Consider the following 19,598-nt stretch of genomic DNA (forward strand, 5'->3'; position numbering starts at 1 on the left):
AATGAATGCTGAATGGAAGGTATTGTATCAAAGTGTTCCTTAATGGTATATTTTACATATCTAACTACATCACATTACTTTTACAAGTGTTTTGGAGATAAAGCCCAGTGCAAGAGCAGTAGACACTTCCAAAAAGTCCGTATAGATGACGCACACTAAAGACGGAAGCACTGATCTACTGTTGAGTCTTTATGTGGCACTTCTCTGCACTGCTGAAGTTGGCTTCAGCTCAGGATAAACCTATATAAGCAGCCCCTCTCATCCTCTCCAAACTACAGAGAGAAATCTAATGGTGTGTGTTGGGGGTATTCCTTATGATCTTCACAAAAAGGTCAAACATTAAGAACTGGGAAAATTATTCCTAGGCCCTCATTTATCTTTATGTGACAGCAAAAGATAAAGTCCAGTTATCTCATCCACCAAACAGTAGTCAGGCAGACATTTCTGAAAACTCAAATTTAGTTTTTACTACTCAGCCCAGACCAGAGAGACCACAGAAGTATAAAGACTAGAAAATAAATTTAAAGCTATTATTGCTGACGCCATTACTCATTGCCATTTATACACAAGAAAAAATATTTTACACAAATGTGTAAGACAGCATGAATTTGGAAAAAGTAATCTGTGTGTGGTATGTGCCTGTATCCCCACATGTGGGTGGGTGTATGTGTATGTGGTAATTACATGTATGTGCCTGTGCAGGCCAGAGTTGATGTTGGTGTGTTTCTCAGTTATTCTCCACTGTGTAGACGCGTCAGGTCTATCTAGCTAGTTTATTGTGACCCTTTCTGTCCCAGTGGCTGGGATTGCAGGCAGGGAACCACTCCCACTTGGCCTTTGGCATCCAACTTGTCCTGGGCATCCAAACTCTACACAAGAGGTGTTCTTTTTTTTTTTTCTTTTTTTTTTTTTTAAATCTCCTGAGCCATTTTTCCAGCCCAAGAAAATAATTTCTTGAAAACATATCCCAATTTATCTTACAAAGGTTACTTTTCCAGAAAGAGCCCCAAATAATGGAATATCAATATTCATATAATCGCATTTCAAGTTTAAAAAAATCCTGGTGCCTCTATGACATGTGTGTGTGTGCATGTTGTACAGTGTAGAAGTCAGCAGGTAACTTGAAAAAACCAGTTCTCTCCTTCACCATGTGTACACTGAGGGGGTCACACCCAGGTCCCTGAGCTTGGTGGTGGGTGATAATTTGCTAGCCTTGGATTTCAAGATTAAAGGTCCATGCCTTTAATCCCAGCACTCAGGAGGCAGAGGCAGGTGGATCTTGGAGTTCAAGACCAGCCTGGACTACAGAGTGACTTCCAGGACAGCCAAGGGTACACAGAAGTACTCTGTCTAGAAAAATAACAGAAAGAAAAAAAGGGAGAAAGAAAAAAAAATTGCTTCACACCATCCACCTGGTTTTCAGAATATTTTGGTGGCTGCTTAAGAAACAGATCTAGGGGACCAGATGGCTCAGCAGGTGAAAGTGCTTGCTGTTCATACAGGTTTAATCTCTGAAATCCGTGTACAAGGCTAGAGGTGGTGGTGCCCGTCTGTAATTCCAGTACTCCCACGGCAAGATATCCACGGACAGAACTGACTGGAATACACAGACAGTGTGGCACTCTCACACACACACACACACACACACACACGCACACACACACATACACACACACACATAAATAAAAGACATGAGGATTAGACAGATGGCTCAGCAGTTAAGAGCACTAGCTGTTCTTCCAGAGAACCCAGGTTGGATTTCCAGCATCCATGTAGTAGCTCACAACTACTGTAACTCCAGTCCTAGGGGAACTGAGGCCTTCTTTCAGCCTCCACAGGCACCAGGCATGCACGTGGTGCACAGACACACATGCAGACGAAACACCCATACATATAAAATAATTTTTAAAAAGACACAGTTTGCATTTTGAGGTCAGGGAGACTTGATCCAGGTATATATTAAACATCATAGTGATTTTTAGTTATTAATATAAATAATGAAAATGACACGAAAATACTACTGAACTGTACTTTGCTAATGGAGGCAATAGTCTGAAAGGATAATAATTATTTGGGCTGAAAGTTTTACTGAACAACAGAAAAAACTAGAAAAGCAGATTGTCAGGGCCTTTTAAAGGAGGGCAAATCCATGTTGCTTCTATTTAAATTACAGGTGCGTGTAACAGGAGGCATGGCACCTAGAAACCAGAGCTGAAATACGTCTTCTTTCAAATAAACACCAACATTACCTATTTCCCTCTCTCGTATCAGCTAGCTATGCACTCCTGGCAGAAGGAAGAGGAATCGAGCCTCTCAGCGGAGAGCTGAGGTGTGCCATTAACAGCCATGGTGCGCATGCTGCTTGTTAACAGAGCATGCTCCGGTCAGCGGGACAGCACAGCACTTGCTGTGGGAAGTCTGACAGCACGAGTCTGATCCCCACAACTCAGGAAACGTGGAAGGAACAAGCCAACTTCACAAAGCTGTCCTCTGAACCGCACACTGTGGTACACATGCCCACACACACTACAATAAAATCACACAAAAACATGGCTTGCATGTTTCCATTTTCTTTCCATTCATGTGTTTTCTCTCTCAATCCAGCCATCCTTTAGGCTCTAAATTCAAGCCTGGAGTAAAGAAGGCAGTCACATGTTGCTGCCTGTCAAGTACGTTACCATCACAGCATACTTTAATTCTGGGCCATTCATAGTCTACTATTTTTTTTTTTTGGACGGGGGTGATTTTTTTTTTTTGAACAAACTACTGATCACTTCCATGAGAACTCTAGATTAAGAACAGATGGATCCTTACTACTATCTTGAGTTCTTTAATAGCAGCACTGGCAAAACCTTTATGCATCACATATTTTTATTATAATTTATTTATTTATTTATTTATTTTAAATCCTAGATGTTAAGACATTCTATTCTTTTACATTGTAGGGATGTAGGGGATTTTGTTAGCTATGAATTTTGTTGGAAGTAGTAAAGATAGTTCTATAAAGTATTTGTATTTTTAAAAGAGGATGAAAAGGATCGAGAGCTACTGATTGGTTAAAAAAAAAAAAAAAAAAGGCCACTAGCAAGAGAGTATGTTTTTGAAGAAACTGGGTATTTAGTCAAGTACCATGCAGAAGGAACAGTGTACATTATGGCCCCACCCTGAAGAACAGCTAAATCTGTTAGTGTTTAAGGTGAGAGTAGACTGTGGAAGTGGACAGACCTCTTAGGTTTATTCTGAAATTGACACAGAACTTGTATCAACTTACAGAAGCTGATAAAGGCCCAAGATTCAGAATTTTAAACTGAGTCCACTGAGAAAAACCCCTTCTGTGAGGTAGTCTAGCCTGAGTGACATTCCAATAGTACTGCATTATAAGGTGGCTGCCTGGTTTTGATCATTTTCTTTAAAGTCTGGGTTAATTTTTATGTGAAAAACTTGATTTCTACCTGCAGAATATTTTGTTTATATTTTTTACATTGTAAAAAGAAAATCATCCAAAATAGATCAGAGATCTTAATTTAAAGCCCAAAACACTGAAACTTTCAGAAGAAAACATAAGTGACATCCTTCAAGGTGTGGGGTAGGCAAGAACTAAGACAAACAAAACAAAACAAAACAAAACAAAACACCAACAGCACAGAACCAACGCCAATTATCAACAGATGGGAAGGACTACATGAAAATAAGTTTCTCTGCACCACAGGACACAATCAGCAGCGTTAACAGACAGCCCACACATGGTGGGCCTTCAGCTTCAGTTCAGACAAGGACTGATAGCCAGAACAAAGAATTGCAGAATTGAACACCATGGGGAAAACAGCCCCTGCCGATCAACAAATGGGTAAATTAACTGAAAAGACAGTTAAAAAAAAAAAAAAAAAGAAATACAAGTGGCCAATAATTATCTTTAAAAAGTGTTTAATATCCCCAGCAATCAAGGAAATACAAACAAAACCACTGTGAAGTCAAGTGGTGGTTGTGTATGCCTTTAATTCCAACACTTGGGAGGCAGAGGTAGGCAGATCTGGGCGAGTTCAAGGCCAGCCTGGTCTGCAGAGTGAGTTCCTGAGCTAGACAGAGAAATCCTGTCTCAAAACATCAGGTAGATAGATAGGTAGGTAGGTAGATGGATGGATAGGTAGATAGATAGATAGTAGGTAGGTAGGTAGGTAGATGGATGGATAGGTAGATAGATAGTAGGTAGGTAGGTAGGTAGATGGATGGACAGGTAGATAGATAGATAGGTAGATAGGTAGGTAGGCTTTGAGATACCACTTGACCCACATCAAATTGTCTGTAAACAAATCTGACAAAGAAAAATAATCACATGTTCATTTTCATATACAGATTCATCAATAATACATGTATACAGATAAACAAATGTACACTAGGTACAGTATAACATGAAGAAGACAAAATACCAAATTTTAGGGGATAAAGAAGGACTGAATGCAAGTAATGTATATGAATTATGAAGGCAGATATAAAGCTAAGTTGTTTTTCTAGTTCTGCCTGTCATGAATTGCTTTGTTTTGTTTTTATCATGGTTGGCAAGTACATAAAATATATTCAATAATGTAAAATCTAATCAATTCCAAATGCCTACTCTAACCGTATGGAAATTGAGTCGTATAGACTTTGGGTCTGGTTAATTTTGATGTAGAATTTTTTTTTAATTTACAAATATTTGTAAATAAATTTTTAAACAAAAGAAAATTTGATGTAATTATATGATCAGACATCATCATTTGGAATTTTAGTGAATCTATTTTTCTTCGTTGATTTAAATAGCTCTATGATATGCTTACAGAACTTACAGGTGTCAGCTCAGCCTGCTCTTCAGTGAAGTCAGAGTGGTGCTTGGCCTGCTTACTGGGACAGCCCAGAGGGATAGCATGCTGTGAAAAGGAGGAAGGAAAAGAATGACAGCTAATGGAGGGGAAAGAGCAGCTCTCCAGTCCCCACAAAGAAAAGGGTCACTGAAGTGACATAAACAGCAATAAAAACCTGCAACTGTTTTACTCTTTATTCTTGTCCACAAGAAGTAGAAAGGTAAGAACCAGATGATCTGCCTAACTGTTAACAATTTAAGAATACCCATATTTTACTTTTAGACAATCCAGCTGCCAGAAACCCTTAGCAGCTGTTATGCCCCAAGCAGTCCATGCTAACATTAGGAGCCCTTACTTGCTGGGACCCCTGGCCATGTTCCTCCCTGATGTCAACTACCCCTCAAAACCAGTGCCTCCACTCCAGTTCCCCAAGCTTCTGCCTTTCTCTTTCCCTCTTCCCTTACAAGGAAAATCACATCTCAACCAGCAAAGTGTATTCTGTACTAAATTCAACATTTCCCCATCTACCATTCACATTTTATAAGAATAAATAGCCCTCCTCCAAAGCTAAGCATCTCCTCCTTCAGTATGTCTGGCATTGAAATAAGTCAACTCACTAGGGTAAGGAAGAGGCAAAAAATGTTCAAGTCTTCTTGCTAACCTGCTACTTGCCTCTTGTTTCTCTGTTATGTCAAAGTTCCTGATTCCGTACTTTTTCCTAGCCACCCATTAATTTCTTACTTCTCTGCACATCTTTCCGCTAGAAGATGCCGGCCAGCCATTGAGTTGTAAAGCATTCTGTATTCAGTCTTCAGAGTGACTAATGACCTTGAGTGTGTGATGTGTTTCTGTATGCCTGTGTAGGTCATAGGCTGATGTCTGGTGGCTTCCTCAGTAATGCTCCACCATATTTGCTGAGACAGAGACTAAACTTGGAGCTCACTAATTTGGCAATACTGGTACAGACCTGTATCACCAGGCCCCGCTTTTACATGGATACTGTGGACCTGAACTCAGGTTCGCATGCTTTATAGCAAGCACTTAGCTCACTGAGCCATCCCTCCAGTCCTTGCTGACACCAGTTTATCCTCTGCCATCCAGTGCGATGCCTAGGCACTGAGTATCTGGACGATATTTAAGTAGCTACTTGTGGAATGCATAACTACTTCTGCCTTGTCTTCATGCCATATGCTTTGTCAGATGAAGACTCTTCCTTTTCTATGCATTACTCATTAAACTTGTTCTGTAACACTATTTCAGTTACTAGAGCAAAGAAGTCTATAAATTCTATCTTGTTAATGCTGCTCTCAGGAACTAGAAATGGAAGTAGCCAGGACAAACAGAAAAAGGTCATGACAAATGCAGCCTACTCTCAAATAGCTTAGAGGTTAAAAAACAACAACAACAAAAGGAGTAGTAAGGTAAATGTTCCAGATGTAACAGGACAGACACACATCTGAACTCAGACTGCGGCAGCACAAACAAGGCCTGAGTGGATTTAAGCTAAGCGGGGTCCCAGCACTGTGAAAGGGACACAGGGTCCCATCTCTAAATAAGCTATCTGCAATTGATACTCTCTGGCAAAGGAAAATAAGTTTTCTCCACTGACGTCTCACAGAGTATATTAACCATGCGTCAAGGCAGGCCCTGTGTCAAGCTGTCATTGGCCAAAACTCAGTGGTATTTGTGACATTCTGGCGCCTTTTGCTTTGTTTGGACATTTTTGTTATTAGTCTTTAGCCTATTCTGATTTTTGTTTTTGTGAGGTTGTGTGTGTGTTCACTTCTTGATTTTTGTTTAAGGCAGAGAGGATGGGTGAGGAGGATTTAGAAGGAATGGGGGAGGGAAACATGATCAAAAAATATATTGTATAAAAATTAAGAAAACATTTTTAAAAATTGTATTTGTCAGGGTAGAGGGATGTGATTAAAGCAGTCTTCAGACTACTGTGGGGCACCCCAAAAGTCAAGAGGCTGCAGTGATACTAACGAGGTATTTCTACTTTCTTTCCAAATCCCACAAAAAGAAAAATGAAGAGTTTGAAAGATGTCAAAGTTACAAGCAGACAAGGACAGTTTCTGGAGGGTACAAAGTGTATGTCTGTGTAGTCACCAACTTGAGAGGCCCAATGACAGCCTCGTGACCTGCGCTCTAGTGCAGAAGCCGCAGTGATCACAAGGACTACACAGCCTGTTTGAGAAGCAGTGGCTCCCCAGAGCTCCTTCTTCACCTGCCCATCAGCAGTGTGCTCATGTTCAGACTCACACCCGCTCAGTTGTGCAACCTCACCTTCAGCCTCCATGTGTTCACGGGGGACCTTTCTCGGGCCCATTGAATGACAGGTGGCTGTGTGGAAAAGAGGCCACACTGGTAAGCACAGAATGACCGAGGCTTGTGAAAATGTCACACTGGACAGGAAGCAGTAATGTCTTACAGTAATGAATGTAAGTCTAAAGCCCCTCATAGACACGTTCTTTCCCACCTACCAAAGCTACACCATATACGAGAAAGTTAGGGCCTAGGTCTTAGAATGTTCTTCAGGACACGCTTCCTGTTCCGTCTGTGCTTACTCATCTGGGGGTGATTTTAAAATGAACAGTAGTACCTGGTGACTTTTCTGAACAATCATTTTCTTTTGGTGCTAGAGGTTGAGTGCAGAGCCTTGTGTGTGCTATGTAACCAATGTACCACTGGGCTACGTCTCTGGCCCTGCCTAGAAACACTCTATAGCCAGTCTTTTATTCTGATTTGTTTGAGGGAGTGTTTCACCCTGCAGCCAGGCTGAAGAACTCATATTATTCTCCTGCACTAGCCTTCTAGAATTAATCTTAATTCAGTATGCTCCTAAGAAAAAGATGCTAAGAAAAGGAAAACCCAAGGTTGTTTTTCCTGGGGGGAGGGGGAGGCTCCAATTTGCTATTAATTTTCTGCCTAGAAATAAAATTCTCAAATGGGAGTGATTTTATGTCTCACTGGTGTATAATCATGTTTACAACGGGAAGGGAGCTACTGGTACCTACTGAGTACAGGCTGGGGTGCTGCTAAGTATCCTACAATATCCAGGGCACCATCTCACAACTAATCTGCCTAGCCCAAGTCTCAGTTGTGTTTGTGTTGAGAAATCCAAAGGCTCAGATGAGACACAATCCCACATCCAAACCTGTTCTTTTCCCTAACAGGCAGCTGAAACACTGGCTGCCGGGCCATTTCATGCCAGAGACAGATAGAATTGTCTCTGCAGAGGGTGAGTGGTCTCAGGGAAAAAGACATAAATAATCCTACATAAGAGACTAGGAGGAAAAGGAAGTTTAATAGGAAAGAAATTAATAGAACATTAGTTATATCCAAGCTAAACAAATTGAATCAACTATTGCAAATTAAGAGTTAAAATAATAAACATAGTGAAAATGAAGGGTTTCTTTTGGGGGGGCGGGGCTGGTTTGTTTTGATTTTAAAAAGCAAAATTCTATCCCTTAAAAGAATATTCTTTATAGGGTTTTGCAGAGAACTTCAAGTGTACAGTCAAAGAACTTCGTGTTTTGGGAGGGTTGGGGGTTTAGCTCAGTAGGGCACATATTAAGGAAGAAAGGAAGGAAGGAAATAAAGAACTGTAACTAAATGTCTAAAGAAGTCTGTCCTGGAACTCGCTCTGTAGATCTCTGGCCTTGACCTCAGAGATCTGCCTCCCTCTGCCTCCTAAGTGTGGGGATTAAGAGCAGGTACCACCACTGCCCAGCCCCTACTGCATTTTTTTCAGGGCCTAGTGGGGTTGCTGGGTTCTTTTGGAGGCACACTGTCTTGCTTGTTCATATTTTGTGTTTTTATGCTGAAGTCTAAGCTATAGTCCTACCTTTCAACATCAGAACCTAATATACACAGCAGGGTTTAAAGATATGGGAAATAAATGTTATAAGAACCAGCTCCACTGGAGAGATGGCTCAGTGGGTAAGAGCACTTGCTGCTTTTCCAGAGGTCCTGAGTTCAACTCCAAGCAACCATATAATGAGATCTGGTGCCCTCTGCTGGCCTGCAGGTGTACTGCAGGCAGACGCTTTATGCAGAATAAATAAATCTTAAAAAAAAAAAAAAGAACCAGATCAAAGATTAGAAAGTGCTCATATTCCGGGAGCAGAATATGACATGTGTATGGTAGAAGATATTTAATAATTCTGTAAGAAATATTTAATTCCATGTATGAAAAACTAATTATAATTTTCAAAGTCGTATTTGATTTGATTTTAAGACTATTTGATACATAGGGTTTGGATCTAATGAGCTCATCTCAGTTTTTTCTATTTGAATCACAACATAGTATATCAAGAAAAAAGAATATTGAAGCAAGACATTAAACTAGTTTTTAAAAAATCACTCCGGAAAAGGTATGAGCCAGATAAGATTTTAGACCTTTCCTAGTTCACCTATCAAACTTCATATTGGAAATGTTATATTAAACACTGCACCACCAAATATTGCTATCTGTGCCCATGGTATCTGATGTGTCTCCTAAGAGCTGGGACTTTCACTTTGTGTTCTCTCACACCGTTTGAACTTTAGTGACTGGTATTTTACAGACAGAAAAACAGAGGACAGGATAGACAGGCAGTCTAGTAATTAGTTCAGATCTGTTCTCATGCATTTTGACCTAACTCAAAATAATAGGACAGAAAGGAAGTAATAACAAACAAGACGAAGAAGATAAAAACATATCTCTAATAAATACTGCTTACTTAAGCCTTAGCAGGTAAACCTGACAGGCATGAAATGGAACAGTGAGGAGCTGGTGCTAAACAAGGCCAGAAAGTAAATAGACACTGGGTTTCTTCATAAGGTAGAAACTGGTTTTCAAATTCTTTATAGAATTCAGAAGGTAGACAACACCCGTTTTTGATAAATGAGGATTTCTTCTTTTGGTCTATATAATTTGCATACTTTCTTTGCAACTATTCATTTGTCTTTAAACCACAATGGTTAATGCTTCTTTTGTGCTCCATGGTACCTAAAACAAAGCTGAGCATTTGGTAAATACCCAGAGTTACTGAATAATTTAAGTTAATCTAAATAATTAAGTTAGTTGGGCAGGGGAGAGTCTAATGATGGGAGACAGCATAGATTTCAAGTGTCTCTATTATTCTTCTCATATTAGTGGTAGTAACACAACAGTCTTTTACTTTGTACTAGAGTTGTAAATACAAGCTCATTGGAAAGGCTGACGTTGTTCGGCTCCATTCATTTTCTTGCTTCTTCCTAACATACAACGAAACTGCTGTCTTCTTAATGTAAGGAAATCAGGAAGGCAATCTGTCTTTTGTTAAATACTTTATGTATGAAAAATCCACCTTCACTCTTATCGCAGACCCTCAGGAAAATGCCATCTTCCATCATCTACATACTGAGTCTCTTAATCATCTACGAGGAAGACAGGAAGGCACACTGAGAAGTCCAGCTTCTCTTTCTACTACACCATACTAACTAGCCCTTGGATAACAGAACGGGGCAAACTCTAAGCAGTAAAACCTTAGAAGTCTACAATGAAGATTTACATGGCTTATGGCCTCACTTTAATCATGTTAAAAACAATTGTCAGCTTATTAACTATTTATGACATTGCAAATCATAATTCCTTTTTTAAAAATCAGATGGAATAGCTGGCGTTAATTCAAGGGATTCTAACAAGTAAGAAGACAAGAAGAAAAAAAAATGTAAGCCTCTTCCAGTCCATCTGTGTGACACTATGTCCAGAGGCACTTTTCTGTGGGCTTATTTAGCTGAAAAGTACTTTTAATAAATTTTAAATGTTAAAGAAGAAAGTTCATTAAAACTAAATTAAAAGAAAACAAAACCCAGCCATTCCTCTGTATTTTAAGGTCAAAGTAACAGAGAAACATTTTCTCTACTTACCTCAGTAACTGGCTGCCCCTGGTGTGTTGTCAGATCCAGTTCTTGAGGGCGCGTCACTTTGTCAATATCCAAGGAATCCATGCTGGAGGCCGCAGAAGTGATGCTGGAGCGGGAGGAGTTGCTAATGGAGCGCGCCTCAGCATCGCTCACCGTGCCGGCGGACGCGGTCCTTCTGTGCTGCGCCACTGAAGGCTTGGACTCTTCCGCCGCAGACTGCTGGGCAGCCTCGTCCATGATCAAGGACGCCTGTTCTAACTGTGCAGTGATGTCTTCCAGGGAGCAGTTCGCATGGGACGGCTGAGCTGTCCTATTGGAGGAAGATGAGAATCCTCGCAGGGTGCCATGTTTTGCTGTATGTCGGCTAGCAGGTAGCTTCTGAGTAACTTTCGGTTCCGTGACTTGACGCTTACTATTTCCTGAGCCAATGCTGCTGAGCTCCTGCTCTATAGAGCAGAGATCGGCCATCAGAGCATCCAGGTCCACAGTCTCACCCTGATTCAGAGCTTCTACAGAGAAGACAGAAGTTTCAGAACACAATCACAACCTATACACTCTATTATAAATAAGCCACAGGCAGAGGGGAAAAACAAAACAATACATTTTATTGGACCTAAAATCAATCAAAGTATTTAACAGGTTTGAAGTCCTGAGAGACTCTTTAGAAGCAAAAAGCCTACTCTTTAAGAACTCTGGTAAGGAAAATAAAGTTGTAAGTTTAAAGACACACTGAAAAAAACTTGTACTATTCCATGGTTTTATTCCAATTTCTCAAGTAACTTTGTACTACTGTGCTGGCTTGACACAGTGAGAGTTATCTGAAAGGAGAAAACACCTTCATAAGACTAGCTGTAAGGCATTTTCTTAGTTAGTGATTGGTAAGGGAGGAGGGTCCAACCTATGGTGGGTGGTGCCGTCCCTGGGCTGGTGATCCTGGCTTTCCTAAGTAAACAGGCTGAGCAAGTCAGGGGAAGCAAGCCAGTAAGCAGCACCCTCCATGCCTGTCTCAGCTCCTGCCTCCAGGTTCCTGCCGTTAGAGTTCCTGATCTGACTTCCTTCAGTGAATGTAGCATAAGCCAAATAAACCCCTGCTTCCCAGTTTGCTTTTGGTTATGGTGTTTCACCCAGCAACAGAAACCCTAAGACAACTATTAATATATTCAGTATCCAGATAGATATAGTTATTACCAAAAGAGAAAAAGACCATAAGGAGGGAAGTCTAAAAAAATTAGAACATTTATTGCAAACACTAAGAAGTGACTAGGTACATTAAATACAGGTTACACAGGCTGATTTTTAAATTATCAGGAAAAACTTTATTTAGTCAGAAAATAATACAATCAGATTGCTGCGGGCTTGCTCTTTAGCATGCATAGTATCAAGTATTAAATACATGACAAGAAAATCATGTTATGTTCTAGTTCCTTTTCTGTGATTAATCTGAATATGTGTAAGTTACCTCAGGATGAAGAGATGGCTCAGTAGCTAAAAGCATGTTCCAGAGAACCTGAGTTTGAGTCCTAGTACCCATATTAGATGGTTCACAACAACCTATAACTCTGACTTCAAGATTATCTGACACTTCTGGCCTCTGCAGGGACCTGTACTCTCACATGTATACCTATAGACATACACATGCACACACACACATGCACACACACACACACACACACACACACACACACACACACACACACGCGCGTGCGCACAGAACTTTTAAAAAGAAAAACAACACAGTCAAATTATGTGTATAACTTTTATACTGTTTGACATTTAGAACTGCATTTCTATTATTCTTATATTATAGAACTTTACTTAATCAAATCTCACCATTCAAGTTGTATATGGAGAAACGGTAAGAAAAGTTGGCCATATTTGTTTCCTGGCGAAGAGGAGATCTTTTTACTGGTTCTTTGGGCTTGTCAGAATCCAAACTCTTTAAAAGAAGAAAGTTTAACAAGTCGTATTAATGTGGGCATTCATCACACAAAAGATAAGTGAACTGCTATTCTGTCTTAGAGTTTCTATTGCACTGATGAAAACACCAGGACCAAAAACCAAGTGAGAGAGGAAAGGGTTTATTCAGCTTACACTTCACATCACTGTTTGTCTAAAGAACAGCACAGGAACTCACACTGGGCAGGAGCTGGAGGCAGGAGCTGATGCAGAGGCCATGGATGGATGCTGCTTATGGCTTGCTCCTCATGGTTTGCTTAGTTTGCTTTCTTATAGAACCCAAGACCACCTGCCTAGGGGTGGCACCACCCATAGTGGGCTGGACCCTCCCTATTGATTACTAATTAGTAACATGCCCTACAGGCTTGTCTGCAGCTCATCCTATGAAAGCATTTCTTGAGCTTTACTCCTCTCAGATGACTTTATCTTGTGTCAAGTTGACATAGAACTATTCAGCACACATATTAAAAAGGCTAAAGTTTTTAAGTTTTAAAGTTTTCTAAATGACAGCCCCAAGGAAAAACATAACTGGGTTTCACTCATTACCTAAATTCTAAATATATACTTACTTTTAATACACCATGGACTCAAAACTGTCACAGTTCAGGGTAAATCTCCTTTTAAATATATCATTAATTAATGACTTAATTATACATAGGTTCACTATGAAATAGTTTAAGTATATGACTAAATGGATATGGTAAAGAATCATGAAGAGTTCAGTATGTTTTTGATCTAGCTAGCCTCATTACATATTATGTCCTATTACAAAGGACAATTATGAACTTCATTCCCTCCCTGCCTCCCTTCCTTTGTGATGTTGGGGACTGAACCTAAGGCCTTGTGCATAGCAGGCACTTAAATCTACCACAGGTCATACTCCTTACCACCTTCTTAGAATGATATTCTTTTCACCTGTAACTTTTCTACAGTGAGGAAAAAAAATTTAAACAGAAAATTGCAACAATGACAGAGAAGGAGGAGTAAAAGATATCTAACTATTCAAAGCCAGAGTAGTGTTTTACATCTAGTTTCCGTACAAATGTCATATAAAGTAAGTTCAAGTTTTAAAATGTTGGGCATGGTAGTACACGTCTTTAATCCCAGCACTTTGGAGGCAGAGGCAGGCGGATCTCGGTGAGTTTCAGGTCGTCCTGGTCTATAGAACAAGTCCCAGGACAGCCAGGACTACACAGATAAACCCTATCTTGAAAAAAAAACAAAAACAGAACTTCAGGTATTTATAATTCAGATAGAATTATAAAGTTACATTAGAATGCTATCTTTATTATTTACCTGTCTCAAGATTTTATAGCTCATACAAATAGTGCCCATCTTGATTTTAGATATACTCTCCTCGGTAGCCCAAGCTGAGCTAAAACACTGTATACAGCAGAAAATGATCTTAAATGAGGATGGCCTCTAGACTGCTAGCATTAGTTAGATGCTACCACACCTGCCATAAGTGGTACTGAGAATGGCACCTGGTCTCGGTTACTAGGGAAGCACATGCACTCCCAGTCTCCATTCCATTTTTTAAAGATTGGTTTTTTATGTGCATGAGTGTTTTGTCTGAATGTATGCAAATGTACTGTAATGATTTGAATATGCTTTGCTCAGGAAATGGCATTATTAGGAAGTAAAGCCTTGGTGTAGTGGCCTTGTTGGAGTAGGTGTGTCACTGTGGGCCTGGGCTTTAAGCCCCCTTATCCTAGCTGCCTGGAAATCAGTCTTTTACCAGCAGCCTTCAGATGAAGATGTAGAACTCTCAGCTTCTCCTGCACCATGCCTGCCTGGATGCTGCCATGATCCCATATTGATGATAATGGACTGAACTCTGAACCTGTAAGCCAGCCTCAATTAAATGTTGTCCTTATAAGAGTTGCTTTGGTCATAGTGTCTGTTCAGAGCAGTAAAACCCTAACTAAGACATGTACCAAAGGCTAGAAGAGGTAGCTAAATCCCCCAAAGCTGGAGTCACAGATATGAGCTGCTATTTGGGTGCTGAGAACCAAGCCTGTGTCCTCTGCACGAATGGCCAGTGCTCTTAACCACTGAGCTATTTATCCAGTCCTTATCTTGTTTTTGAAGCTATCAAATGAAGGTGATCCACAACCCAATAAATGTTTTATTTCAAAAGTTCAAAAAACAGCTAAGAAATTTTCCTTTAACTTTAAATCTAATACTTCAGAAGCAATTTTAATTAATCCTTTCAATAAAGCTGAAGGGGAAATATTTTCTATAAAATTACATGACTAAAACAGAAGATTTATGAAAAGTCAACCTCTTAACAGTTCAAATAAATAAACATGTATTTTAATTACCTGTCCATGGTGCTGTGACAACAAAGGAATACTTAGAGACTCTTCTTAGGTTAACAAATTTAGTAATATGATGATTTTTAACTTTGCTAAGAATTTGCAAAAAACTTACAGATCTTCTTCCAGGAAAATGCCCAACATACACACTTTTTACACCTGTTTGAGAGGAATCATTAACTATTTAAAACTTAGGTTTAATGATTAACACTGAATATGTGCACAGGTAATACTGCAGTGAACTAAAATAGTGAAATAAATCTGAATCTTAGTAAGTCAACTATTTCTTAAAATACCCATAAAAACTAACATGTTTACAGTAAGTCATAATATGCATCGGTTTCAACATTTCTCTTTAATGACAGATTTCTATGATGAAAAGTTAGGCAACTTGAAATGTATGTGAGAGTATGGTACCAAGTGTGGAGAACCACCATCTAAGTGGAGTTCCTGCCTCAGCCAAGGCAGCTCCACTCATTCCTACCTGCTTTCTCTTTTTTGCTTCCTACTCAAGTACACAACCACTTGGTCACAGACACAACATCCTAGCTGGCCCTTGGATAATTTCCTTTATACACTATCGTTTCTATATGTTTCTTCTCTTCTCAGCTGTATTAATTACTTTCTGTTTCTGTGGGAAAAAACACTATGTCAGAGACAACTTATAAAACAAAGAGTTTATTGTGTTAAGGGTTGCAGAGGGATACGAGTCAGTCCATCACTGCAGAGAAGCCTGGCAGAGTGGGTTGGTAGAAGCAGGAAGCGGAGAGATGTCACCTTTACCACAGACACAGCAGGAGAGCAAAGCAGAAGAGGTGTGACGCTTTAAACTCTCAAATATGTCCCTGTGTCATACTTCCTACAGCAAGCCCCTCCCCCAATAGTTTCTCCAACAGAGCTACTGACTGGGGACCAAGTATTTAAACACCTAATTTTATTGGAAACACACTTCATATTCAAACCACCACACCAACATATAACTGGACAGTTGGCCATCATCTTTCTAACAACACTGCTTTCTGTAGAAAAAAAAAAAAAGAATTATGAAGTGGTTCAGTTAAGTGTTTATAACACATGCATGAGGACCTGAGTTGGATCTGCAGCGCCCATGGAAGAGGTGGGCATGTATGCCTGGGTGGTGCCTGTGGGGAGACAGAGACATGAAGATCCTGCGACATGCTGGTCAGCCAGGCTAGACAACTGGTACACCTCAGGTTCAACAAGAGACTGTTCCAAAACGTAAGGGTGAGGGCCAGAGAGATAACTTATATGCATTGATTTTAATCTCAGGAGCGGGGATATGGGGCTGCTTTGGACCATCTGCAGCAGCTGCCTATAATCTGCCTCATGCTCTAGCAGAGATGTGATTTCATCAGCTGCAGACAGTTTCTGAGATTGTGGGACATTTGGAATTCTGGGTCCCCAAGAAGTGGGGGTCGGGGGGTGTGAAAGGGTGGGGTGAGAGGTGAAGGGTTGGGGTGGCTATTGGTAGTTGGTTAAGTAGTCATGCTCAAAGAAGAGAGAAGAAGAAATTAGATGTCCTGCCAGCAAAGGAACTGGATGATCCAATCAGCAGGAAGCAGTCTAATGCAATGTTCCCTTTCCTTTCTATCCTTTTGTCTATCTTGTCTGGTGTTAGGAGTTAAAAGTGTGCAGAAGGGTGGAAGAAAGAAGAATCCACAGAGTAGCAGAGACAGTTACAGGTTAAGGCCTTTGCTGTCAAGCCTTAAATTCAATCCCTGAGACCCACGTGGTAGAAAGAGAAAACCAGCTCCACAGTATGCAGCCCCCACATCCAGACAACGTAAATATGCCATAGAAATAGAGGTAGATACTGAACATAATGGCTAATCTCTGGTATCAAGCTGGCTGCACCTATGATCCCACCAGCCATGGCTGCTCCTGAAGGGAAGGCCAAGACTTCAGTAGCTGTTCAGTCCAGAGGTGTAGTCTCAGCACTCCCATTCCAAGGAACTGTGCACTGATGTGAGGGATTTTCTTGACTGGACTATTTGAGGTGAGAAGGCCCACCCTAAATCTGGCCCATACCTCCTGGTGGCAGCTCACTTAGAAGGACATGAAAGAAGGAAGCTTTTGCTTTTTTGCCTGCGAGCTTACTATCTCACTGGCAGCTTCATCTATCCTGTGGCTAAGTTATTCCTTTGCTGGTATTAGAATCTACTCCTTTAGGATCCAACACAGACTACCCCAGGACTGCAGCATCAGAATGGGAGTGCTGACACCTGCACCTCTGCACTGAACAAATACTGAATTCTTGGCCTTCCCATCAGGAGCAGCCATTGCTGGTGGGATCACAGTCTGTAAAACTCCTAATAACCACCTCCTTTAATATATATGAATTCATTCTACTAGTTCTGTTCCTTAAGAGAATGCTTATTAATACACCAGGTGTCAACCTCTGGACTCTCTATACATCTGTATACACATGCCTGTCCCTGAGAACTGTAGAGGAGTTAAACAGAAATGCTTTAGTACTTACATACATAAGAGATCTGATAGAAACGTTACCTTTTTTATTACATTTGCAGTAGCTAGAATGAGAATGGCTCCCATAGGCTCATGTATTTGAATGCTTGGTTCCACGCTAGTAGACCAGATAAAAAAGATTAGGAGATGCAGCCCTGTAGGAGGAGGTGTATCACTGGGGGTGGGCTTTGAGGCTTCCAAAACCCAGTTAGATCTAGTTCCTCACCTATGGAGCTCGGCAGCTCAAGTAATTTTTGAATGGGTCAAGTAAATCTACCTGAGTTACATGAGACCCCATCTCAAAACTAAGCAACCATGCGTCATCACCACACAGTGACAAGAAATCCACAGCCCAATAAAACAAAACAACAAAACAAAACCCAAACACAGTTTTAGAACTATTTTAAATGTAGTCTGAATAAACTTTTATCAGTATTTTAAAAATATAACCTAGAAAATACAAATATCTTCAAATGTATTTAAATTTGTTATAGAAAAAATGTCAAAATTTAGATAATTAATTAAACTTGAGACTTTGAAACTGTCTTAGTTAGGGTTTTACTGTTGTAAACAGACACCATGACCAAGGCAAGTCTTGGGTTCAGTCCATTATCAACAAGGCAGCATGGAGGCAGGCATGGTGCAGGAAGAGCTGAGAGTTCTACTTCTTCATCTCAACACTGCTAGCAGATTACTAACTTCCAGGCATGGGAGGGGGGTGTGAGTCTTAAACCCATACCCAATGACACACCTACTCCAACAACAAGGCCACACCTGCTAATAGTGCCACTCTCACATTGGCAATCTCAAATTTATAAAAGAGATATTAAGTCACCTCTCAGATGGAGAGAAACTCTGTTAAAGGACTGTTTTTTAAAACCTAGAATGATCTCAGAAAAGGAGCTGGAGAGACAGCTCAGTTGGTAAAACACCTAGAAGAACATGTATTTGACTCCCAAACCCATATCTAAATAAATGATGGGTACTTGGAATCCTAGCTCAGGGGAGACAGACATAGCAAGATCCCTCGGGGTCTAGCCAAATTGGTAAGCATATTACCAATGAAAGGCCTATCATATCTAGAGATTACTTCTTAGGGAAAGCTTTTCTTAACTTTTTCCTACTTTCTTCTGAGCCCCTTTCCCCTACTCTAGCCCTGGTGCTTAAGCTTGTACTAAACTATCCTTAATAAAAATCTTCCAATTCTGCCTCATTAAAAGGGGGAGGAGAGAGAGAGAGAGAGAGAGAGAGAGAGAGAGAGAGAGAGAGAGAGAGGGAGGACACCCCATGTTTCAAAGAAGTGGTGCCTTCTTCAAAGGTAGAAACCCTGAGGGTATCCTCTGGTCTCTACCTGCATGTATATGTATACACAGATGAACATGTGTATCACATAAGCATATACAAATAATAACCATAAAGGATACTATCTTGCAATGTAAAGTTTATATTCATCAACCTGTTAATGTTTTCTTTCTTTTAGCAATATTTTAAATCTGTGTCTGCATCCATATCATTTGTATATGAAATGTTAAACATGTAGCGATGGTGTCCAATCTTCAGCCAGTTGTCAACACTTCTAACCTGAGTAAGTCTGTCCAGCTCCCCAAGCCAGGCCCCAAACATTTTATCCAGGTCCTGATCCTCCTTGTCACTATCTTCTTCAGCACCATGGTCAATCTCTTCATCTGATAGTTGCTCCATCTGAAATACAGATAATTTGTGTTAAATGAGCAGTTGCAAATTTAACTTAAAAATTATCCAGTACAAGGTTTGATGTATGATGTAACTCTCTGAAACGGAGTCTTCAAAATTAAATGATATCATAAAAAAAAAACAGAAATAATTAACAATGAAGACAATGTTGACAAGCAGAAATGAGGAAGGAAGCTACAGGTCTTTAAGGAACAGGAGAGGCTGGGAAGTTAGTTCCCTTGAGAAAAGGAAACTATCAAATTATGACTAGATTCACAAATAATTTCTAAAACATACAGAGCATTCCTTTCAATTAGCAGAGTGTAACTACAGGATCCATCTCTCTGCTGACAGACTCTGTAATACTCCAAATATACTTCCAAAGATTTCAACAAAATCCCATAAATATTAG

The 19,598-nt window shown here is 40.2% G+C and overlaps 1 protein-coding gene across 7 annotated transcripts in view; it reads right to left on the reverse strand.

The window, feature by feature from the left end:
• Positions 1-19,598, reverse strand: part of RAPH1 (Ras association (RalGDS/AF-6) and pleckstrin homology domains 1) — a 69,341-nt gene that overhangs the window by 26,182 nt on the left and 23,561 nt on the right. For 3 of the 7 annotated variants that reach the window (XR_013975446.1, XR_013975447.1, XM_080933473.1), the window contains exons 2-5: positions 19,076-19,195; positions 12,564-12,669; positions 10,737-11,242; positions 4,815-4,904 (exon numbers count right to left, since the gene is read on the reverse strand). Coding sequence is in view for 5 of the 7 variants with exons in the window: in XM_080933473.1 (XP_080789599.1) it covers positions 4,815-4,904; positions 10,737-11,242; positions 12,564-12,669; positions 19,076-19,195 (822 nt within the window). In the remaining 2 variants the exon portion in view is untranslated. The remainder of the gene's footprint in view (positions 1-4,814; positions 4,905-10,736; positions 11,243-12,563; positions 12,670-19,075; positions 19,196-19,598) is intronic. The other 4 variants (XM_080933475.1, XM_080933474.1, XM_080933477.1 and 1 more) reach the window with 2 other exon arrangements.

Source organism: Micromys minutus, assembly GCF_963924665.1.
Source record: "Micromys minutus genome assembly, chromosome: 19".
NCBI lineage: Eukaryota > Metazoa > Chordata > Mammalia > Rodentia > Muridae > Micromys > Micromys minutus.